This window comes from Phyllostomus hastatus, unplaced genomic scaffold, assembly GCF_019186645.2.
Source record: "Phyllostomus hastatus isolate PE091 unplaced genomic scaffold, TTU_PhHast_1.1 phas_scaffold_216, whole genome shotgun sequence".
In the NCBI taxonomy this organism is placed as follows: domain Eukaryota; kingdom Metazoa; phylum Chordata; class Mammalia; order Chiroptera; family Phyllostomidae; genus Phyllostomus; species Phyllostomus hastatus.
The window spans coordinates 19,795,437-19,819,996 of NW_025334018.1; the positions used below are offsets into that span (position 1 = coordinate 19,795,437).

General features: G+C 49.7%; 1 protein-coding gene across 2 annotated transcripts in view; it reads left to right on the forward strand.

Moving 5' to 3' along the window:
- The window catches only part of OLFM3 (olfactomedin 3), a 152,838-nt gene that overhangs the window by 112,686 nt on the left and 15,592 nt on the right, over nucleotides 1-24,560 (forward strand). The window contains exons 1-4 of one of the 2 annotated variants that reach the window (XM_045817359.1): nucleotides 1,949-2,077; nucleotides 11,617-11,763; nucleotides 15,625-15,780; nucleotides 20,955-21,174. In XM_045817359.1, coding sequence (XP_045673315.1) covers nucleotides 1,949-2,077; nucleotides 11,617-11,763; nucleotides 15,625-15,780; nucleotides 20,955-21,174 — 652 coding nt within the window. Of the gene's footprint in view, nucleotides 1-1,948; nucleotides 2,078-11,616; nucleotides 11,764-15,624; nucleotides 15,781-20,954; nucleotides 21,175-24,560 lie in introns of those variants that run through there. The other variant, XM_045817360.1, reaches the window with a different exon arrangement.

A 24,560-nucleotide genomic window follows, 5' to 3' on the forward strand; every position in this document is an offset into this window, starting at 1 on the left:
TTTGCAATTAAGAGCCTGGTTTCCTCTGCCATTCAATCCTATATTCTTCCAAAGAGACGATTATTTTGTCAACTGACAGTTTCATTAATAAGTATAATTACTATCTGCCATGTTGCATCTTAAATTACCCAGTAATTGCATGAGTATTTGTTTTCAATTTTGGAAATTAAGCTCTTGAAAAGACACTCCCCCCCCTTGTGAAAGTCAGATATAGAGTTGCAGGTGTATTTCTAAACCATCAGATTTGTAAATCCACTTTGCTTTCTGTTATTGCCAAACTGTAACACTAAGATAAAATTCAGTCCTTTCTATGAGTACTATTATTTCATGCCAAGTTTAGTATATAAACTATTGTGCTTTTATCCTCATTGGTTTATCATATGACGTGATTATTGAAAGACAAAAATAAGTAACATCTGATGTTCTGGACACTTGGTTAAAAAATAAAAGTCAACTGACATCCTCTGGATATGATTTAAAGGGAAAACAACAGCCTGGGTCCCACGTAATAGATGCAAGGAAGATTTGAGGACTCTCTAAGCATTGACCCTGGTTTAAGGCCGTTTTTGAGACTAGATGGGGCACACATTTCTATAAACGTGTATCTCTTTCAATTTTATGACAGCCATTTCTTCATTTCTCCTGCCTAAACTGTTTAAGAAAAATATATATCTTTGGCTGAAAATTCCAATGGCAAACAATGTCAGAATTCTCCGAAGGAATCAAAACAATATTTTTTTCCTTTTTATAACAGTTTCCTTTTCATTCCATTTCCACTCAGCCATATTGCCCTTTATATCTCATCTCTATATTTTTATTTTAAACCATATATGTGATACAAGACAATGGCCTCTGATTTATTCCATTCAGGATCTGAGATTTGGATGTGGGCAATCTGCGGTATTTTCAAAGAATATAATGAAGTTACCCGTAAGCTCCAGTGCAATGTATACACTTGCCAGCAAAATATATCTAATAAACAGGTCGTTCATTCAATTTTACAGCTGAAGGAAACCTCGGAGAGCAGGGAGTCTGACCCCCATGTATTGTAGAAAAGGGGGAAAAAAAAACTAGAAGCCCAGGAACTTGGATGTCCCTGGCCAGTCACATGACTCACTACAAGAGAACCAGACCCTCAGGCTCCGGGACTCCAATGCGCCCTCTTTCCTGAAGGCACAGGCTCTCTCCCGAGACAGACCCCTGGTGTCGGGTATCCTCGCCAGGAACAAGCCGAGCTGAGCGCGTTTGCCAGGTGCCTGAGCATCTCCTGGAAACACAGGCAGTTTCTGCGAGGGGAGCTCCTCTCTGCGGCTGTCTTCCCGGCCCGTCCACCTGCCAGGTGCCTGCTTCCCCCCAGGCAGCAGCTGTGCATCTGTGGGATGCGCCTTAGAGTCCAGGGAGCTAATTTTAGGTTCCTATTTTTAAAAAAGTCTCTTCCTCTCCTCTCGGGAATTCTGTGCCGACTCCTGTTTCCGTGATCGGCCTGTGCCTGGAGACACGTGTAGGTGGGAAGTCCGCCGTCTGAAATGTGTGAGGAAGCAGAGGCCTCCACCCAAAGGCGCATCTTTAACGAAGGGCAAAGAGCGGATTGCACTCCCGCGGGCCCTGCAGGAAGTGGGCTCTGCGGGTGCTCACGGCCTCCAGCCGGGTAGGGGCAGCCCAAGGTCCCCCCTCCCGCCCACCTCTGCTCTGAAGCTTACCACCCGAGCCCTTCCCGGAACGGCCCTGGGATGAGCATCTGGGAAGGGAGGCCAGGGCCGAGCAGGGCACCTCCCATGCGGGCTGGCGGGCGGGGGCAGAGGTCCAGGGGCCCCTCCCAGGGAGAACAGCTGGGGACGGATCTGCTTTCATGTGTAGAGGTGGGTGGCCACTGCAGTCCCGCCCCCTGCCGCCGGCCCTGCCCCGGGAGCTCCACCAGCCTCCAAGAAAACTCATTAGCTCCACCGCCATGAGCCCTCCGCTGCTGAAGCTCGGTGCTGTGCTGAGCTCCTTGGCCATGATCTCTAACTGGATGTCCCAGATGCTCCCTTCCTGGGTGGGACTGAACGGCACGAGGCTGGCGACGCCAGGCACCTCAGTAAGTCACTCCGGTGGGTTGGCCGTCTCGGGAAGGAGGGGCATTACACCAGGAGGCTTGGTTTTGTAAACTGCGAAGGCTCAGATTTTTGCTTCTCTATGTGGTAACTTGAGGCATTTTTTATGAACCCTTAAACATTACATCAAAAAAAAAAATAAGTAGACTTCTGAAGATATTACCTGTGAAAGGAAGTACTCATTAAATTCTTAATCATCAAAAGCTTTCATTTAACTATATTAACCTGAGGTTTGGAAGGATTCTTCAAGAAATCTGTTTTCTTCCTAATTATTTTCATTCTTCTTTTAATGTCTGTAATATCCCTGTAACTGTTCCTATCCGGGCTCTTCTATCTAATCTAGTTGTGCTGTGGCAGGTTCTTCCTTGGAATGGAATTCCTGTGGCTCTTTGCAATTATTCAGTCAGAGAGAGCAACCTCTTTTAAACATGAATGAACAAAACTTCAGCGGTGTAAAGCCTGCCAGAAAGTCCCTAAGAAGCTACAAAACACCAAGAATAGCAAACGCGCTTGATAAAAATCATCTCTCTGCACTGTTTAATTTTTCATACCGACTTTTCCTATTACAAGTGTAACTCTTGTAGTCTTCCTTCCTCGAAAATTAGTAGTTTTTTAACCCTTGCCAAATTACAACAAAACCTCATCTGGTAGTTTGAACAGGGCGTAGTGAGCAATATTCTAAAACCTTTCAAATAAAAACTGTTGGTTTTTCCGGTAGAGGTTTATAAATTCAAATAGAAGGACTATCCTAGAAAGACACTTTTCCTCCCATCAGATACAATGCACAGAAACAATTAGTACTTGCGGTCTTCACCTTTGTAGCTTCTCTGATTTTGACCACAGGATTTCCCCAGTGAATCAGATAAAGCCACATATTAAAAGGAAAGGAATGCTCTATTTTCCAGACTCGCGTGCAGTTCCTGATAAAAATTAATCTATCCATCGATGTGTAATTGGCTGAATAGACTCGGGTCAAATTAATTACATAATTTCCCAGGTTCACGCAGCACTGAGGGCGTTAGCAGAGGACCTGGGAGGTGCACGGGCACCCCCGCCCCCCCACCCTGCAGGTTTTGGCCGCCCCTGAGTCACTTCAAAAAACTCCTCTACATGGCTTGCATGAGGGTGGACAGATGGAAAAGAGATTTTCCATCCCTCCCGTGGGGAAAAGCAGAACGTGTCATCAATAAACGATGACAAAACCAAGACACTCACAATGCTTCATATTTACTAAGATTTTCTCAGTGTTCAAATTTCCTCTATGTTCAAATGCCTGACGGTTTGTAACAACTGAGCTGTTGAGTGAACTCTTTCGAGAAATGAATCTCAGCTAAGAAACCCAGGGCTGAGTTCTTTGTCAAACTTGGCACCTGGCTTCAGAGGTAGATATTCTGCGCGCAGGTAGAGGCTGGTTGGTTCTGCTTCCTGTTGTTGGTGATGGAGAAGAACCAAGTTTCCAAAGTGACACGTGATTCCTTTAGGACCTCGAGCTATCTTGTCATTTTTAAGTAGGCTTCTTTGCTTTGCTTTCTGGTTGGTGATCTGTTAGTTGGAGAATACGCAGCACTGCTCTGGTTTATGAAATGTGCTAACACAACCACATACTCCTTTGGGTGAAAAAAAAAAACCCCGGAGAGTTCAGGAAAGTTCGCACCGTGGTATTTTCTGGAATGGGTGGAGAAACCAGGAGAAACCAGCAGCTGTTTTTTCCCTTTTGCACGCTGTGGAGAAGTGACATTCCTCACCGGTGGACAGTGTCTATGACGGTGCTTCCCTGCCTTAATTATTCACGACGATCGCTCATACTCTAGAATTCCCGTGGTGGAAAATGAATGACTCTGTATTGCATAGATGAACATCATAAAATGTTAACACTGGAATGGCTCTTAGGAACCATCCAAGCCAGTAATTCTCACACTGTTTTTGGCAGGAGTGCCCCCCTATTTTTTAAAATTAAATCTTACATAAGCATGCTGAATAAATAATATTTGTGGCATGAAACTTGAAGTGGAAATCCAATCTGTAAAACAGGTCACTGGTCACACAAACAGTAAGCGATGGGAGGAGGCATTCACTGGGCCTCAGGCCTCTGCCCTCTGCCCCGGACATAAGCAACCCCTGCCCCAGGCGAGATGCCCACACTCAAACCTCAGCACTCCCAGGAGCTGAGGTGCACATGGGACTGAACCCAACTGCCTCATCCTACAAGCGGGAAGGCAGACCCAAAATGTGTAGGTGACTGGACAGGTTTCTCCAGCTGGTTAAGGACAGGGCCGAGGGTGGAAGCAAGTCACCCAAGGGCGCTCCTGGCCGCTGCTGCTGGCTTCTCTCTGCCCTGCTCAGGGGGGTTCCATGACCCTGGACTCCCATCCGCTTCTACTGAAGGGCGCACAGTTCCTTCCCAGTAGGGGGCGCCATGAGGCCCAACCCTTCGGCTTTCTTACTCCCTGTTCTCGTTCTGATCAGACAGATGGATGAGCCCGCAATTGAGCGCACACACACACAGTAGGTCTTAAAATTGGATTCATGCGAGTTTATGACATGAATACGTGGCAAAAAGCGCAGATTTACACTAACAGGAACACAGCCTTTCTTTAGAAGCATAGTTTTAAAGGACCTGAAAAAAATGTTAAGGATAAGAAAGACAAAATATTAACACATTGTATGCGGGAAACATATTTATATGTTTTACGTTGACTGGTAGTAGAGCGCGAGATTAAAAACTACCCGCAAACAGTGTGTTAATAATTAAAGGGGAATTCAATCTTTGTAAGGCAGGTGTCTCTGAAACGGTGGTATAAAACTGGATTGTTTCAAATGTTGAAAACAGTTTTTAAATTCCCGGGATATTTTTATTAGTCAGTAGTTAAATCCAGCTCCTTATGAAGAGCTAAGCTCCCTCTTGTTTTCCTTAGAACCCCGAAACATCCCTTCATCCTCGTCTCGGGCCCGGTTTCCTTCCTTACTTTTCCCCCCTCTGACCCTTCCCTGCACCCACCCGCCTCCGGAGCGGCTGGCTGGCGCCGCAAAAGGTCAGGCTCCCCGGACGCTTCTCGCTGGTGCTGTGTAACTTGCCCTGGACGCTGAGCTTCTTAGAAACCCCCCACGCTGTGGACTGCACCCCAGGCAGAATGTGGAGAAGAGCAACTGAACAGTGGGGGGGCCTGTCAGCAGACCCCCGGTGTCCTCAGGAAGCCCACCCGCGGAGGTGAGGTGGGACGACGCCCCGCAGGGACTCGTGGGCAGAGCAACCTGCTTGTTCCATCCGCAAATATCTCGCTGCCTTCTCTTCTGAGCTGCCCCTTCAGTGGGTGAGTCTGTTTTCGGGGCTGCGGAACAAGTACGGTCGCCGGATGCCAACTCTCAACGCTCTCCCAGCCTCTCGGCAGCAGCTCCCAGGGAAGGTGCCCAGCTTCTCTGTTTGGTGGGGCCTGTTCTTCTTCCCCGCTTTGGGAAGGGGCAACTTCAGGATGGAGAGCTGGGCGAGGGAACAGAATGGTAGATCTTGAGATCCACGGACAATGGGATCAGGGCCTTTTAAAGAGACACCGAGACACGAGGGAGAAGGTGGATTTACTCCTGTTTCAGTACTGGAAGCAGAAGCAGGACCCAAAGGGCGGAGTGGCGGAGAGAAGCTCAGATCCGGCCCAGTTTCTCCACTGAGGAGAGGGGCTGGCTATGAAGCAGCGACAGTCCTGGCACGCAGAGTTCAAGTGCAGACGCAGGACAAGTGTCATGGAGCGGAAAGACCCAGGAGCCAGGTCTCCGTCATTGCAATTTCCAGACCACAAGCAGAGGTAACCAACCAACCTCAACTTGATGTCTTTGAGGGGTTTTCTCGCAGTTGTTTTTTTTGCCTTAGAGACTTAGGGTTGTCTTGAGTGAAGAACACACATTTGTACCAACCGGCCTCCTGAGAAACAGGAAGCCAGAAGCTAGGCCGAGACATCTTCATTCACACAGCCTCCAGAAAGTAGCTTCTTCTGGCGCAGTCTGTCCACGTCTGTGCACGTGTCTCTGACTGCCGTCCTCGCCTCTCTCCCCTCTCCATGCTGAGGGCCATTAGCCTGCGAAACCACATTTCACTCGGAGGCGGAACCTCGCCCCGGACCGAGCCTTTAGAAGGGGTTTCCATCACACGGATGCCTCCACTCTATGTTGAATAGGCTTCAGTAAATGGGGTTTTTCCTGCTTCCCTTCCCCTGCCTGGCACACCACTCCCAGTACCAAAGCCCTTATTCCTTTTTGCCTGCCTGCCCTTTTAGGAAATGCCCAGACCCTCAACACAAAACAAAAGACCTGGCGATGTGCCACCCACTAACTTTGTTCTCCTAAAAGGATCAGAGCTCTATCCCTCTGCCCCACTCTCCACCTGGGTCCTGATTCAGGACTGTGACACCCTCCGCAGAAACATCCACTCGTGTCACCAGACATCACTGCGCCCCGAGTGTCCAGCAGCCCCTGTCTCCTCACTGTTTGGAAAATGCCCTCCACCACCTGCAGGCATCTGCTCTGGAGCGCAGCGTTTCTGGACGACCGGCAAGTGGACACAGACCATAGGCAAGCATTGATCTGCAGAGGATGAATGGAATGAATGGGCTGGACGCTGGAGAAAACCGGTCTAAGTCCCATGTGAGGCGTTGATCGAATGGATGGCTTGGGGGGGAAAATGGCTCATGTTTTTGAACTTCAGTTTCCTGATAAGAAAAGTAAGATATTGTCTATTTCTAATCTATTTCTAAGAGTAGTTGGTTCAAAAGAAATGCGGCTATTACAAAACAGGAAATTTTCTAAACAGAAAAACCTACTGAAGTACAAGCCGTTCTACTAATTTTTGCTTTGACCTTTTTGCTTCAGGATCCTTTTCCAGTGCAAAGCCCCTGAGATACTGGAATTACTCTAGCACAGTAGCTTTATATTTATAAAGCATAGTTTATGCAATTAAATTATAAGCCAAGAATGCAGACTTGAAATCCAATCGTTAAATTGTCATTTCCTTCTCCTATTTAGAGTGCTCTTAAATACTTCATGAGTTCTGTAGTATCAAGACCTGTTAAATAGTTCACTTAGTTCTAATTAACACAAAAGATTCACAGGGACCACACCAGTGATCAGCATGGTTAGCGGTGTTTCCGATGCTAATGAACTACACCCCCCGCCCAGGTCCGAGGTGCAGGGCGTCAGGACTGCTGGGGAGCGCCAGTGGGGTTTCCTCCTGATGCAGAGAGGAGAAGTCCAGGTAACCGGGGCGGTGCCCCGTGCCCGTCCGAACTCAGGCTGTGCCAGCACCAGCCCCAGCTCTGCGGATGAACCCCGTGACCTCCGAGCAAGTCCCTCACTGTGTCTGTCTCAGTTTCCTCGTCCATCAAACAGCCAGAATGCAACTCCTCGTCCAGAGGGCCACTGCAATACTCAAAGGCAATGACGGTGAACTGCCAAGCCACACCTAGAGCTCCGTGAATGTTTGCTGTTACCCCACGAGTGTTGCTGACACCCAAATACTTGTGCTTACAAGTTAAAATGAAAGCAAGTCTTGCCTGATCCGTACCCCAAACCAGCTAACTCTTTCCTTCCACAGCAGGTCGAAGCTGGTTTTATTTTGATCCTCATTTTAATGCCTGTATGGGTGCCCTACGGGACAACGCTAGAGACACTCATAAAACTCCTTGGTTCACCGCTAGCTCTGAAACAGAGGTTCACATCAAAGCCCACGGGGCCGTCAGGCACTCAGCTCCTACATTAGCTTTTTTCTGTCTTGAGTGACATTTTTCTTGCCAGAGAGCTTTGCCTGGTTATAGTGGAGATCATTCACACTAACTCGGTAGCAGAGAAGGTCGTGACTCGTGTCTGCGATTCTCCCAGGAAGACAACTGAAAGCACGCACAAGACTGAAGTCTTTACTTTTGTGAAGCCGACACTTGGGGCGGGGTTGGGGGGGACGGGTGCTAAACGAACATCAAACCCGATTGTCCCTTCCCTCCTCCCCCCTCCCAGACGGCACCGGCCGCCTGCCCTGCCGCGATAAGCTCCTCACTAGTCAGCCCGCGCTGGGCAGGTGGGCATCGATACTAATGCCCCCGGTTTGATAACTGCCGTTTGCACTGCCGCTCAAGGTATGTTAATATTATAATGCGGCGGCCCCGGCTCCTTTGTCCAAAAGCTAAGTTTATTCTCGTGACAAGCCTTCATTTTCTGACATTTTCTTAAAATGGAAAAATTTTAATTCTGTTGAATAGAAACACTGACCCCATGGAATAAGTATTTTTAATTGACTTTACTGGAGTGACATTGGTTAATAAAAATATATAGTTTTCAAGTATATGATTCTAAAGTACATCACCTGTATATTGTACTGGGTGTTCCCCAGCCCAATCAAGTCTCCCTCCGGCACCATTTACCCTTTTCACCCTCTTCTCCCTTCCCCACGCCCCTCTCCCTCTTGTAATCACACACGCACACGCACACATGCACACATGTGCGTACACACACACGCAAACCTCATAGACACAGACAGCAGTATTTTCGGACATTTTTGAGATTTGTGCCCAATGTTAGGAGAAGCCTCACTGCACCTACAGAACCTGTGTGTAGATATTAATCCCACTCTGTTACTAAAGTTCAACTTTTAATGATATCATCGAAACTACCCTGCTAAGCTGTTTCCATCCCCGTTCTGTAGATAATGTGTTTGCATTTTTTCTTTAATAAAAAAAAAAACAATCTTTCAGATTCAATCTGACTATAATAATGTATCATTCTGAACACATCCTTCTATCCCAACCGGATATTCAGGTATAAACCCGAGGAGGAAGGGGTTCGGGGGATGAAAAGAAACGACGATGAACCCAGCGCCCCAGAAACAGCGGCGCAGAAGACTCCTGCGCCCTCTCTGAAAACCCAGTTGCTGGGAGGGGCCTACAACGACAGGCCGGGCACCAGTCGCTCCTCACTCCAGACCGATGGCGAGGCTGTGACACCTTTATGCGTTACCTGAGTGTGTAGTTTACAGCTTCCTCCGTGCGTGTCCACGGCTACTGTGGGAATGCCCACCTCTGCCCCTAGTGACTGTGGCTAAAGCCCTGGAAGGGAAAGGGAACTTTTCTGTTCTGCGTGTGGGTTGCTGGTAGGTGAGGTCCTGCGGCGAACCCCAGAGACAGCAGGCCCCGGCCTGGGGCAGGTCTGTGGACAGAGACGTCAGCCTGGTTTGTCCTTTTACAGATCTGCGTCCAGCCGGTCTGCAGGCAAACCAGACAGCCCAGTGTTTCTGGCCACTTGGCAAGGTTGCTCTGCCGGCCGCTGTCCACCTCCCGCTCCGGTCTCTCACCCCTCCATGGCCTCTCCCCTCCGGCCTGACTCACTGCACACCGTCTTTTCTAGGCTAAGTCCGTCGGCCTCTTCTCCCGGTCATAAAAGAAACATCTCTCTGTCTGCTGGTCCCGGGCAGCCTCCCGGGGCAGCTGGAGGCCATCGGGGCCCCAGGTGCAGAAGCCAGCCGGTGCTTGCGAGCAGGTGGCCCGCAGAGTCATCCGTCCCCACGGGAAAAACAAGTCCAGTGCAAACTGGGTGGTGTGTGCAGGTAACCTCTGTGAGGTGGTTTTTCTGTCTCCGTGTGACTGGCCTGGACGCTCAGCATGACGCTGCTCAGCCGCAGCACCGCGCGGGCCGGTAAGGAGGCCACGTGCCTGCCTTAGCCACGTGAAGAAGTGAAGATGTGGCCAGTCCAGACCAAGCTGCGCCCCAAGTGAAAATGCACGCTCAGTGTCACACGCTTAGTACAAAAAAGGGACACGCGGAATGCAAAGTATCACGTGAATAATTTTTACAAGAATAGCATGTTGAAATGAAAATATTTGGGACATATTGAGTTAAATAGCATACGTTGTTATAATCAATTTACCTGTTTCACTCTCCCTGTTTAAACGCGGCTCCCAGAAAACCGTACACGACGCGTGGCTCTCCCGACGTCTCTGTTGGGAAGCACTGCTCTGCAGCACAGGCCGGCTTCACGCTCAGTGCTGCCTCCTGCACGCTGTGTGCCCCCCCCAGCCCCCCCCACCCCCGCAGGGCCATCACGCTCTCTCCTGGGAATGGGAACAACGACGATCCCTGCTTCTCCCCACCCTCACCCCGGCAAGGGGCAATGAACGGGGGGGCGCCCCTTGGAATAGGGCCTGGCCTTGACCGGGCCGCACTCCTCGGCCCAGGCAACCCCCAGAGGGACACTCAGTGGACGGGCGCGTCGCCAGGACACTCGGGGCAGGACAGGTGGCCAGGGGGTGCCCCAGGGTGCCCCTAACAACAGCTCTTTGTACAGGAAGAGTGCAGTTCCCCATCCCTGCCCCTGGGAAATTGCTAGACAAAAAAATGAGGCGACTTATCTTTGCTCTGGACAGAATGCATGTGAGAGTGTAGACAGGAAATACCCACTCTATCTTCCCATATATCTGGGAGCTGGATATAAAAAAATTGTTGAAATAAGACATATGAAAGGCAACTAGCAATACTAGACAACACACAGGAAACGCCTCATGAAATACAGACACTCCTTCCGAAGCGGTGGGAACCCCAGGGCCGGGTCGGCTGGAGTTTTATAAAGCGGGAGAGGGAGAGGGACAGGGAGTCACATGCAAAGCAGGGCGGCGTGCTTTCAGGACACAGCCAGGCCGACCTGGTTGGAGAGAAGTTTCCAGTGGGAAGACACAGGAGGCAACACTAACAACGGACAGGAGGCAGGCCGGTGGAGACAGAATGCTGCTTGATGCCGGGGTCCCAGGGCGGTCGGGGGGTGACTGTGCAGACCGTGGAAGTCAGCGGCTCTGGGACTCTGCACCCTTCGCAGTGCGGGCCTCCTGACTTTGACCCTCTGTTGCCGCAGGACACCTTTCCAGCCCTATTAATAATTGGCCTTTCAATCTACGGGAAGCTCCTTGGGCTAAAGCTCTGCTTCAGAGTGTCACACACAAATACTAATCAGAAAAATAGATGACTATTACCATTTACGGTTGAGAAAGACACGCTAAGAGATCTTCCGTAGAAAGCCTGGTCACGTGTGTCTAAGCGGTTCTCGGACGCTTCTGGAGTCGCGTTACTGTGTCCAACTGCAGCGAAGGCATTAGGGAGCGGAGCGGGGTCGATGGGTGCCTACCAACATGGACCCCAAAGACAGACAGAATTGCTGCCGCTCCTGACCGCTGGTCAGGAAGCCAGGCTGTCCCTGCTAACTGTTCACTCGCTTTCTTTTGAATGTTAAAGAACAGAAGCACAAAGGTGGGGGGATGCGTGGTGATGGGCTTGACGTGACTCGGGGTGGGGAACACACCAAGCAGCGTACAGACGCTGTGTTGTGGAACCGTGCACCCGAAACCTGTACGCTTCGGTCAAACCAGTGGCATCCCAACAGATTCAATGAAAGGAAGCCAAACTGGAGTGATCAAAAAGATGCTTTGCTTCAAATGCTCCAAAGCCGCCTTCCCTTCATCCTGTAACGGGGTCTGTGTTCTGTGTGCTGCCGTTGCTCCCGCAGACTCAGATCAGCCCCAAGGAAGGATGGCAAGTGTACAGCTCCGCGCAGGACCCCGACGGGCGGTGCATCTGCACGGTGGTCGCTCCGGAGCAGAACCTGTGTTCCCGGGACGCCAAGAGCCGGCAGCTCCGCCAGCTGCTCGAAAAGGTAGGTGTCCCGGGCGTCCGCTGGGCACACTCTCATTGCAGTCCACCACGGGAAGTGGGAGAAGGCGGCGGGGCAGGGGGGCGGGGATCAGGGTCCTCCCAACATGTGTCCTTCTCGCATAAACACCCACTGTTGTATTCTATTTATGTGACTTTACTTCTTCCAACCTTGTTTTCTTAAAACTGGCTCTCCAGCATCTATCTTAATACCCAGTGACTGTCTCCTTAAGAAAAGAGAGAAAAAAAAGCAGGAAGTCTTATTCCGAGGCCAGAAACCGCGCCTCGCCTCTCAGGATCACAGCCGGCTCTTCGAGCTCAGACTTCGGTTCCCATTATGCAGCTCGCAAGGAGGTTAAAATAATGGCATGCGCTATTCGAGCTCTCAGGACAGATAATGAATAATTCCCAGTATTTATCATCATTCTCTGAGTCATGCCTTAGAACATTAAGCTCTTCGATTTCACTCAATAGTATTCTCTCCACATAATTGACTTAAGCCGGGTCCCGAACAATCAAATGCAGGATGCCCTTGATGTAGTCTCTTTTCCAGACAAAAGTCAGCTCATGAGAAGTTACTGATGTCTATAGTGTGGGGAGAACAGAACAAAACAAGGCGATACATGGTTCTTTCGCTGATTCTCATTCAGCCCTCAGCTGGGTGGGGCTCTGAGCACCGCAGGCCAGCTGGGGTGGCCCCGCTGATCAGAGGGCCACAGCATCGTGGTATTTTCAACACCTTCAGGGATAATAAGATACATCAGGCAGCATGTGCTTTTAGGGGACGTCACCATCGGCGATTCACGCTCTGCCCTCTCCTTTCCATGACCATCCACGCAGTGATGGCATCGGGTAGGAACTTTTTCAGAAAACTAAGACAAGCTAGAAGAAGGAAAGCATCCATTCACCTGCTGTGAACACAGACACTCCGAGTTTCCGCAGTCTCCAGCCAGACAGTGGCCTCCCCGCTCCGCCCCGTGTGAAAATCAGGTCCCTCTGTGGGCGTGATCGGAAGTCTACTGGTGCCTCAGATGTTAAAACACTTTTTCATGTTTTTATACAAAGATCAGTCTGTTTTTCCTCCTCTCCCCTCGGAGCTATCATCATAGATTGATTCTCTCTTAAGTCTCTTTTTATGATAAGATCCCATTGCCCCTGCCCCTTTGGTATCTGTGCTCCAGACAAGAGCAAATGTCATTTCATTCAAATTGATGACCCTGGTTAATGTGCCTCTCAACTGTTAGAAATCACGACACGAGCTGTGATTCATCCTGGGTATTGTCTTCAGTCTTGTTCAGAGGCAGATTTGTTCCATCCAGTAAAGTTACAAAGCTTTACTTTACTGCAACATAAAGTAGGAGTTTTTATCCCAATATGAAAAAAAATCTCAAATATATATGAAAGACAATATGAAAACAATATGAAGACAATGTGAAAAAATCTCAAATATATAGTTTAACATTATTTAGTTACTAGGGAAATGAATGATATTGGTAAAAAATATTTACTCTCTTAATTCATTTTTGCTTTTCGATTAAAATGTGTTTCTCCCTCAAATGACTGATTTCTCAGTTCCAATCTTATTTTCCTTCTGTACTGAAAAGTATTTTGAAAACATTACATTTATCCAAGAGGCAGTTACTGTGCTTTTAATACCATCTCAGTAATGTTGCACCACACTAGACACTTTTTGAGATGATGCTTTCTCAATGTAGGAATGACACTAAATTAATATAGGTTTCTCAGTCAGGTAATGCTGTGACCTAACTAAAGAAAGAAGGAGGAAACTTTCCTTAAAGTAATAAAATGCTAATTACACACTAGCTCCCATTGGAAACCCGAGTTAGTCTTACCCAATAGATATCTACTGAGGAATCATTCTGTGCCTGCTTCTGTGAAAGGCCTTGGGAATAAAAGATCCACGGAAGACATAGCTCCTGCTCTCGTGGAGCTCACGGGACGGCAGCCACTTCTCTGTCCCCACCCAACACGCCTGTTATACAATTAGTCTTCATATAGGCGAGGCTGCAGTTCCCACGCCCGGACAAGACAGGGCGGAACTCTGGACCAGCACAGCAGAAACAGAACCGGGGAAATGGGGACCTTCTCTAGGAAGAGGGGCAGAGGGGCTGCTGCCAGCCAGGGCGGGACAATTCCGAGTTTGTCTGCAAGTCCCGGTTCCAAGGAGCATTGTCAACCACGTAAAGTCACCAAGTGGGCCGGCCGAAGCTCTGTGACTTTACTGGGTGACCAAAATCTGCCTCTGAACAAACGATCCCTTCCTTATTTGTAAGTCACAATTTTTGCAATGAAAATGACTTTTTACTCATTATATATGTTTATATATAATATGCATACGTATTTATATATGTATTACATACGCATAATACTTACATGTGTATATCATAGATATGATATACGTATGTATTAAAAATAAAGGGAATAACTAAAAATGTATGAAACAAAGTAAAAATCACCACTACCATATTTTTGGTGTCCACGATTCCATTTTTTTGCTTATGCAAAAGAATTCTTTGCAGAAGGATGCATACGTATTCTGTGTACCAGGACCTCCTTCCACAATACATACGACCTCCGACCCACACCTCGCGCCGCCCAGGAAGCGAGTGCTAACGACCTCCCACGTGCTCTCCTGCACCCTCCCCCCTGCGTCCCCCCACGAGTGTCTGCTCGTCTGCTCCGTGTTCTTCCACGTCTGTGCGGGCATCGGTGTGCGTGGCGGAGAATCGGATTTACAACATAAAAATCAAGTTATATCATTTTTTTACATTTGCTTTTCTTACTTGCTTTTCTCATGGAAATCCCTCCACGTAAAGCATCGCTTCTCGAAATGCAACAGACAAAGGGATCCCTGTGAGGGTCTCGATCACATGCAGAGTCTGGTTTCTGGGGGAGAGGCTGCCTGTTGGAGACGCTGCAGCCGGGAGGCGGCCCGGGTGGCCACTCTGCAGACAGTGCTGGGAGTGGCACAGGCCCGGAGACCTGTCTGGTCCATTAGAACGGTGTACCGGCCTCCATTCCTCAGTTCCTTTAGTGCGTCTCCTGTTAGAGGCTTTCATTCATTGTACTGTCGGAATCTCACTGCCACGCAGTGAGAGCGGCCTGTCCCCGTTTCCAGGTGCTTTGCGGGTCGTCCATTCCCTACTTCTAAGTAGCCTGGGGTGCTGTGGGCCTGGGGCGGTGCCGTGAGCTTGTCCGGCGTCCACTGCCCGCCCACCAGACACCCCGCACAGACGCCGTTTCTCGGGCCTCTAAGACGGCGGGCCCTGCGGGGTAGGGGGTGTTTCAGCAGGTGTCTGGGGACCTGAGGACCAGCACCACCTGTCCTGGTCGACTCAGCCTCTCCTCCCGGGGCGCCTCCGGGGCGCCATGAAGTAACTGTCTGGGAGCGAATGCGTGCATGGTCTGGGAGACATGAATTTCCACCATTCACCATCGCCACACATCACAGATTTTGAAGAAGTCAGAGTCAGTTCCTGCAGAAACAACTTATTTTTTAAGTTCTAACAGAACGGGGCATTGATAAGCTTACAAAGCCCTGGAATAAAAATTCTGGTTTCTTAAAACGCATTTTTCCGACATATGAAATTCTTATTTATATGCTGTCATTTCTAATGCAAGGATGTCCATTTTATCACTTCCTGCCCGGGTATAATTTTCTCTGGCTGAATTCTTTGAATGTTTAATCATAACGAATTGTCCTTCTAAAAATATGTCATGTGGAAATACAGTTGCAGACTTGGTATTTCGAGTTCTCTATGTTAATGCTGCTTTTGCTCTGTCAGTAGTAATCGTACCACCTGTACACAGACAATAGCTGACAGCCCACGTTCTTGTTTAACAGGTTCAGAATATGTCCCAGTCTATCGAAGTCTTAAACTTGAGAACTCAGAGGGATTTCCAATACGTTCTAAAAATGGAAACCCAAATGAAAGGGCTGAAGGCCAAGTTCCGGCAGATTGAGGATGATCGCAAGACACTAATGACCAAGCATTTTCAGGTAGGTTTGACTTCTGCCATCTTGTCAATCCAAATGAGACGCGGAGCGTGATGAACAGCCAGCACCGCGCTCAGCTAGAAATAACTGTGCGCCGGCCCATGTGAGCAGGGGAGGATGCCCTGGGGACTCCAATCACCCGTCCACTGAAACTGACCCTGAGCTGGTGGGCAGGCACAGAGGACTCGCTGCGAAAAGGACTCTCATCCTCCAAGAGCTCGGTGGGGTTTCTGGATAGATTTGCACTTCAGTATTGACGGCAAGGGGAAATCTAATGGAAAATTAATAATTAAATGTAACAGGGGTTTTTTTCCCTCAATGACTTTACGCTCTGCTAATATGAGAAATATTGAGAATATAAATAATTAAAAGAGGCAATAATACCATTATTAATAGCCATAGGAAGAGGGTTGCTTCATGATTTGATACCCAAAAAGTCCTTTTTTAGACTTTAAGTGGTTTGTTGGCAATTATTAAGAAACACTGAAAATGGAGAAATGGTGCTTTTAATCACGCTATGTGGAATTTTATTAACTAACGTTAGTGCCATAGGTTAAGACGAAATCCGACTATGAGAATACCATCTCAACCTCTATTAAAAAGGAGGAGTCCCCCTTGCAAAAAGAGAGCACGTGGTTTACAAAGCGCCCTCTGGTTTCGTAAACATAATGGCCTCGGCTTCCCCTGCCCGTGAGGAAGCGAGACCCACTGCTGGAGGTCAGGGAGCGGGTCCGGACTCAGGTTCTCAGCCACGCATCAGAAGCGCTTCCCACACACACTCTTGGTGGCAGCATGCTGGCCAGGGACATGCAACAGGATCCCTGCAGAGCCCGTGGGACGGCGGCAGAGATCTCTGGCTCTGTCAGGTTCTTCCATGGTGCTCAGGAGCCCGACTAGAGACGCACAGAAAACGGCGCACACTGAACCGCTTTTCAGTTTTACCCAAAAGGACAAGAGGGCTCAAGTGATGGGCAACGAGGTTTAATCGGAAGAAAGATGGACGCTAGGCCAGGAGGTTAAGAAATTAGAAAAATTAAAGCGAAGTGTGGAAGGTACAGTAAATTCAAAGACCACTGGAAATCAGAGAAGAGTAGAGAATGCATGGGAGGGTGGCAAACAGGGAGGGTGTGAGGCTGAGGAGCAAATGAATTCATTTTCACTGGCATTTACTGAGCATGTACTTCGTGCAAGGCAGGGCGGGCCCTCTGCCGCACATACAATGCCGCTAACAGGCAGGTAAAACTGAGAGTAAACAGGGGTGTAAACATTACTTAACAGCACAAAGGGAAGAGGGATTTTGTTTAATTTTGTTTAGAGCTCAGAAGAGTTAGGTTTGGCAGTATTCAAGAACACCATTTTGGACTGGTGCCCCTCCCTGCAAAAGAAGTGTATTAAGCCTAGACGAGATCAAGAAAACTGAGAGGTTTCCCATGTCAATTCATCTTGCTCAGGGTGGGAGTGTGGACTGTGGGCAGCAACGTGAGCCTGACTGGGGCCCCCAGCAGGGCGGGCAGGGGACAGCCCGTCACAGAGCACCCCCAGGAAGGGAGACAGAAGGAGAGGTGCTCGGGGTGTCGGGTACAGAGCCATCATCCGAGCTCAGGTGGGCAATGCTGAGTTATATGACACCAAGGGACAGCTTGGGGCGACCAGGGACACAGGATGGGTGGCATAGGTGCATCCAGGGGAACTCCTGGGAGAAGACAGGAAAGCAGAAACAAAAAGATACAAAGCTGAGAGGCACACAAGGAAATCATCGGCCTGTTCCATAAGTTTGCCTGGCAACCGCTGGGCAACCAATAAGAAAATTTAATTTTCAGGCAGTGCCATGTGATGTAACGATTTTTAGTTTTCCTAGTTTGTGTAATCCAAGCAGAGAGTGAAGTTGTATGTCAAAGTCCCAATAGCAATAGTTTGGATAACACTGTGTCTCTGAAGAAGTACAATTACTCAGCACAGAGCCCTGAACACTTTAAGTACATTATACGTTAACTGATGTACCCGCACCACCGTCCCATCAGTTAGGCGCTGTCTTTGTGTCCATCACGCAGATGAAGAGAATGAGGCCCAGGGAAGCTGAGCCATCTGTCCGGGGTTGCACATCTCAGGTGTGCCCGGAACCCCCAAGCCCAGCTCCCGGGTCACACCTTCTACAGTCAGTGTCACGGCCTCTCCAAGTAGACCACAGCTCTCTGGACACTATTTAAGAATAATCGGATGATCGATACATGTTTTCTGAATGTATTTCCTCACTGAGTCCTCCGACCACGAGTCAGATTTTGCTCTAAGGCAGGGGTGTCAAACTCATTTTCACCAGGGCCGAAAGAAGAGCTCCTGGCCCCTAGTCACGGAGTAGCTACATGTACCCAGTCCCAAAATTGCATCCGGCCCTTTGAAGGCAACCGCGAGGCTGATGTGGCCCCCGGTGAGAGTGAGTTTGACACCCCTGCCCTAAGGGCTGAGGTGCTGTCTCTGAGAAGAAATGGACCATCCTAAAAGTAAGCTTAACATGGAAAAATACTTTTCATTGGAAGGAACTCCTCCTCTGGTATACCATTTTCAACTTAGGAAAAAAGGTGAATGCATTAAGCAAAAAAAAAAAAGCATAGAAAACTTACAGATACAGACGATAGTCCCAAGATCACCGGGGGGTGGGGGAGCCCGAGGTGGAGGAGGGTGAAGGGGATAAATGTGATGGAAGGAGACCTGACTCAGGGTGGTGGACACGCAAGACAGTACACAGGTGATGTGTTACAGATTTGCACACCTGGCCTGTGTAACTCTATTAACCAATGTCATCCCAATAAGTTCGATGTAGAAAACACTAAGTAGGGTTATTCCTTTGTACCCTTTAAGACGGTAAGTTTGTTCTAGTTGTCATACGGGAGACCATCAGTCTCACACGAAGAGCTCATGGTGGGACACGGCAGCCAAGTGCAACCTCTGCTCCCACAGCAGCACAGCAGGACGCACGATCCTAGACGGGATTAGGAAACACGGACCTGTGATAGTCGATTTTAACCTTTTTAAACACTTGGTATGCACATTGGCTGCATTTCCCATTGCTCTCTGACAAGTAACCTCAGTTTCAAAATTGACTGCCAATAATCAGATTATGAATTTTTGAAAAGGTCCAAAAATATCCATAACCTTTTTTTTTTAGTTCAGGAGGAAAAAAAAAAACTGCCACCAAAATTGTGACACTGTATTGTTCTCTTTTCAATATTCCCATAGTACACCCCAACACTCTTCGTGGGAACAGTTGCTATAGGTAACGTGCGGCCGATGGCACCCACAGAGCTAACTCTCCTCCGTGTGACCCTAACGAAGCGCGGGTGCCTTCCACCTGTTTGCTCTCAGCTTTACCTGCCCGTTAGCGGCATCACATGTGCAGCAGAGGGCCCACCCTGCCTTGCACGCACCGCCCCAGGTGCTCACAGCCATAAGTTTATCTCAGGGCAGCCGCCAGCGCGAGCAAAGCCCTGCAGTTCCGCCTTTTGACTGCAACATGTATGAACTTGCTCATGAACTCAGACTCTGTCTCCTCCCACTCCACATGGCCACACAGGCAACCCCGAAGAATTCCCGGCTTGCAGAGTTTAGAGCGAGTAGAAAAGCCCCCCCCCCGAAACAAAAGCCCACTCGTCAGGGCGGTGCTGGGAGCTGCTGCTACTTTGATGAGCTCACAGCAATAGCATCTTCTCCGTGCCACTGCAGAAGGCTGTTTCCAGCCCCTTACACTGGCTGGTGTGCAGCCTGGTTTCTCACAGCGCCTACGGTTCTTCTCGAATGGTCACAACTGTGACCGCTCTTCCCACCGATGAGATCATCTACAGTAAACTCACCAGTGAATCGAGTGCAGGAAATGCTTCCCCGCCCCCGCCCCCGCCCCTGCCAGCAAGTAAGTGCAAGGAAAAGAGGAGGAGGTGATAGGTCTACAAGATGAACACGGAGCCGCAGGTGTGGCTCCGCCCCAGGTGTGTGGCTCCGCCCCAGGTGTGTGGCTCTGTCCTGTGATGCTGGGAGGGAGGGACGGCGTCTCAGCAACACGCACGTCTTGCTGTCTAGACAACAACCAACATACCGGTTTCTAATAACCATGCAGCGGGGCGACTGTCTCTGTTCTGCAACCTAGGAGCACCTGGTCCCCGAAAGGGTCAGTTCACCACATGGGTAAGCCAGCTGCCCAACCTGCATAAAGAGCTCTGAAATACGATCCCTGCTCAGGCAGAGGAAGTCAGAGTGGGGGAGATCATTCAAAGTGGCCCACGGCAGCACGTGTTTCTTCGTGCTTAGAGGAGTGGTGCAGGGCTGATCGCACTTGCTGCACTCAACCTCCCCGAGGACGCTCTGCTCAGACAGATGCTAAAGAGAGTGAGGGAGGCCCGCCTGGGCGGAACGGGAGGGCAGGGTGGGGGGAGGCCACCGATGGGAGGTTCCACTAGGGAAAAGCTGTGTTCCCAGATTTCCTGGGAGTCCCCCTCTAAAATGAATAATCGGTCAATGAATGATCAGACGTAACTGAACAGGCACAGGACATTGGATCTATTTCTTTTTTTTTAAGATTGTCTTTATTTACCTTTAGAGAGGGAAGGGAGGGAGAAAGAGAGAGAGAGAGAGATCAATGTGCGGTTGCTGGGGGCCATGGCCTGCAACCCAGGCATGTGCCCTGACTGGGAATCGAACCTGTGATACCTGGTTTGCAGCCTGCACTCAATCCACTGAGCTACGCCAGCCAGGGCGGATCTATTTCTAATCATTCATACGTAGAAGGTGGACCCTCCTTCTATGTCCTAACTAAACGATGCACTGCGGACTTCCTGAAATGCTACCAGAAACTGAGATGATACATATACACGTGTAATCGCTACCATAGGAAGCTCCTGTAATTATGGTAAAAGATGGATTTGTGTCCCAGAAAATCCTGTAACCATTTAAGGAGAGGTTCTTCTATTGAAAAGATAAGTGGACTTACTCCTAATGACCACGTGGTCATTTCACATTTTCACAAAACACCTCATTTCAACCAAAAAAAAAAAAATCAATGAGGCGTTTAGAATCCACTGTAACCCTCCCCTGTGAGGGTCGGACCGGGCGCGCGCTGGCGGACGCGCGCTGGCGGACGCGGCCCGCGCTGGCGGACGCGGCCCGCGCGAACCCTGCGCTGCCTCCCGCAGGAGCTGAAAGAGAAGATGGACGAGCTGCTGCCCTTGATCCCCGTGCTGGAGCAGTACAAGACGGACGCCCGGCTCATCACGCAGTTCAAGGAGGAGATCCGGAACCTGTCCGCCGTGCTCACGGGCATCCAGGAGGAGATCGGAGCCTACGACTACGAGGAGCTGCACCAGCGCGTGCTCAGCCTGGAGACCCGGCTCCGCGACTGCATGAAGAAGCTCAGTGAGTACCAAAGATCCCGCGCGTGCGTCTCGGTTGGGTCTTCGGTGGTTTCCGCGAACACGGCTTGCGTACGTCCAGCAAATAGAAACGCCCGACTAGAGGGCAGCCAGGGCCTGCTTTCCACGGGGAAGGCGAGTGTCTCTGAATGGCTTCAGTGCACCTGGGAAGGGAGCGGTGTTGGATGAACAGCTTGCTGGATTTGCAGATCATCTGAAACAAGTAGTCTGGTAAATGCAGCCCGTTCTATCAGCTGCACTAATGGAAATCCGTTTTTTAGTTGTTGTTGTTTTTTTAAAAGATTTTATTTATTTATTTTTAGAGATGGAAGGGAGAGAGAGAAAGAGAGACATCAATGTGCGGTTGCTGGGGACCATGGCCTGCAACCCAGGCATGTTCCCTGACTGGGAATTGAACCTGCGATGCCTGGTTTGCAGCCCGCACTCAATCCACTGAGCTACACCAGCCAGGGTTGGAAATCTGTTTTAATACAGACAGACGGTGTGATGATTAGTCACTGCTTGGCCAGGGGAGGGGGGGAGGGGAGGCACCTCTGGCTGTGGGGAAGGTTGGAGGGAGAATGCAGCGAGGGAAGCTGAGGAAATGGAACACAGCGGTGGTTACAGCCAACCTGGACAGCCCCACACCCTGCAGGGCTGCCCACGGCCGCTCTGACTGAGGTAAGAATCACAAGGAGAGGCAGACGGCACTGTTCCGTAAGGGGCCAAGCGTCAGGGGGCCTGGGGCTCGGACTGCCATTCCTGGCCCGACCTGGACGGAGTTTACAAAGTCCTCATTGCATCCGTGGGCTGGTTTTTCAACTGAAGCCGGCACAGGACTAATCTGTAACTTATTGCGGAGTCGTAAGTGGTAAGGGCATGAATCAATGGGGGTCGTAAGCTCACTGAGGAACAGTACTTTAGTGGTCGACATGTGACATGACGGTGGGGGTAGGGGGCAGCTCTCTTTACCTTCTCGAGGTAAAGACAACGTTCTGGAATAGGAAATCAACATGGAAGAGGAGGAAAGAATTTAAGGAAAACAATCACCAGTAACAAAAATTTGAAAGGGTAACTGTAGGTGTTTTAAAATAAACTTTGAATGAGTTCCAAGAACATCTGAAAGACCCATCCGTTCCCTCTGCCCGCCCTAGCACCTCTCCGTAAACCCGTGAAACAGGCGTGTTTGCCGAGACCAGGCTTGTGCTGGTCTCCTGTTCTTCTCTCAAGGGCTGTTGGGTACAGCCGGACTCCACAGAGCGGGGACAGGCGACAGAAAGGTCGTACCTCGTCAACACCGTGAGCCCGACCTAACGTGTCGGTGATGTTGTTGGGGGATTAACAAGGGAAACTCTCGGAATGTGCTCAAGTTTAGAAATGAACTTCACTCCTAGCATCGGCAAAAGTAGGTTTACAGGGGTTCGTACGAAAAATAGTAAATGGTGATCCAAGAAGGAACTCTGCGTTTTGCGCGGCCACAGCTGGAAACCTGCGTTCACCCCGCCCTGTACTCGCTCTGCGTTCACGGAGCTGGATTAGACGGTCTGCTGCGGATGGGGTCCTGGCTCCCCCACGGGGCGTCCTCCAATCCGCTGCAGGCAACTCCCCGCACCCCGTCCCCTCCGACAGTGAGAGTGATGTTTGGGACGGAGAGGGCTAATCTAAGCAAACACGAATCCAGCCTCGTCCTTCCTCCTGGACTAGGAAGCATGTTTCCGCGGTGTCCTTTGGCCTTAGGGCCGTGACCTGTGACTTACATCTTTTTATTAATTTTCCCCCATAGGCCAGTAAGTTTGAAAGAATGTGACTGTCAAATGAACTGCATTAATTAGTATTTGTTTTTATTTTAACTAATCAAAAATATCCAGCAACCAATATAGATACCAAACCGCAGTCAAACTAGTGTTTAACTTTGGTATTTAATGAGACGGCCGCTATTCGAGTTCATTGACCTGACCTTGCCAACTACTGAAAACAGCAGTCACACGCCATAAACTCTCTCAGGGTCATTAGCAGCCCACAGATCCCCGGTCACTCAGTGGAGAGGCCAGCGCCACAGTGGTTCCGACGCACTGGTGCCTTCCGTCCCCAGGACTGAGTGTCTCCCACGGTCACACCGAGTCTGCGCCGGTGATACAGTGTAGACAACGTGACCAGATAAAGACAAACAGCCCCAATAACAGGAAACATAAAGCCACATGATCCCTGAAAAAATAACTAAGTGAATCTTCCTATATTCCCTTAAAAAAAAGATTGACTCCAACATGAGAGGAGATATCTAATAAGATATAATGTTTATTACATATATATTTGCGGAAGAAAACATGAGCCTATAATTTTGAGCGTAACACTAAGTTATAGTTTTATTAACACTGTCTTAGTATTTGCACTCCCTGGAAACTGGTACAGATTAAACCAAATCATCTCAGTGAGCCCTTTGAACTGCATGCCTAGCATTATCTCATAGGTAAGTGCCCCGATATCAAAATATCAGAGCACGCGAACTCCGAACATCCATGCCAATCAACATCAGGACCATGTGCAGGGAATGTGGGAAAATAAAAAGCATATCGGAGGGCCGGGGTTCCACAGGGTCTCCACCCAGGCGCCGTGCTGCTCAGCTCCTGAGTGGGACTGCGGGCAGTCCCGGTGTCGGCGCTGCAGGCACAGAGGCCAGGCTCACTCATCAGAGGCGCCGGCCCCTTCCGTCTCCGCAAAGGCCGCCCAGCACCCGGGGAGCAGACGGGGAGCGAGAGTCAAGTTGCAGCCGTGAGGAAGGCGTTTCTCCTCACCTCGCCGGTGGGCTGGCCTTTGGGGAAAATGTCACAGTGCGCGTCCCGTGAATTTGAAGGTCAGTAAAAAACAAACGAGGCTCATCCCCCGCCAGGTCGCAGATCCTCCCGCGCCGGACGAATCTCAAGCGACTGAGACAATCAGAGTGCCACTCGGCTTATTTCTCCTGGAGAATTCTAGTTTGGGCGAAAATAGAAGTTAGGAAAAAAACAGGCTTCCACAGCGATGCGCCCCGGTGGCCTGAGGGAGGGGCGGTAAGGCCCTCCCCTAAGTGCTTAGTCTTCTACTACGAGAGGCTGACTAGAATAAAGTCCGCTGTGCTTAATTAAATCCTCCCATATTCCCTGACAAGCAAAATGTAACGATATGCATGGGAGAATTTAACTGGAAACACAGTGTAAGCGCCCGCGGCCCCCTGGGGCCCCCAATAGGCATTGAGTGTGGACTACAGTCAGCTGGCCAGTTCCCGGCTGCACCCCCTGCCTCAGCTCTGTCTGAGACCAAGGTCTGGCGCCACCCAGTGAGGCGCAGGACACACCTTTGCGTGAACACTGCAGCTTTGAGGTTTCACGTCCAACGGGAGTGGCCATGACGTTC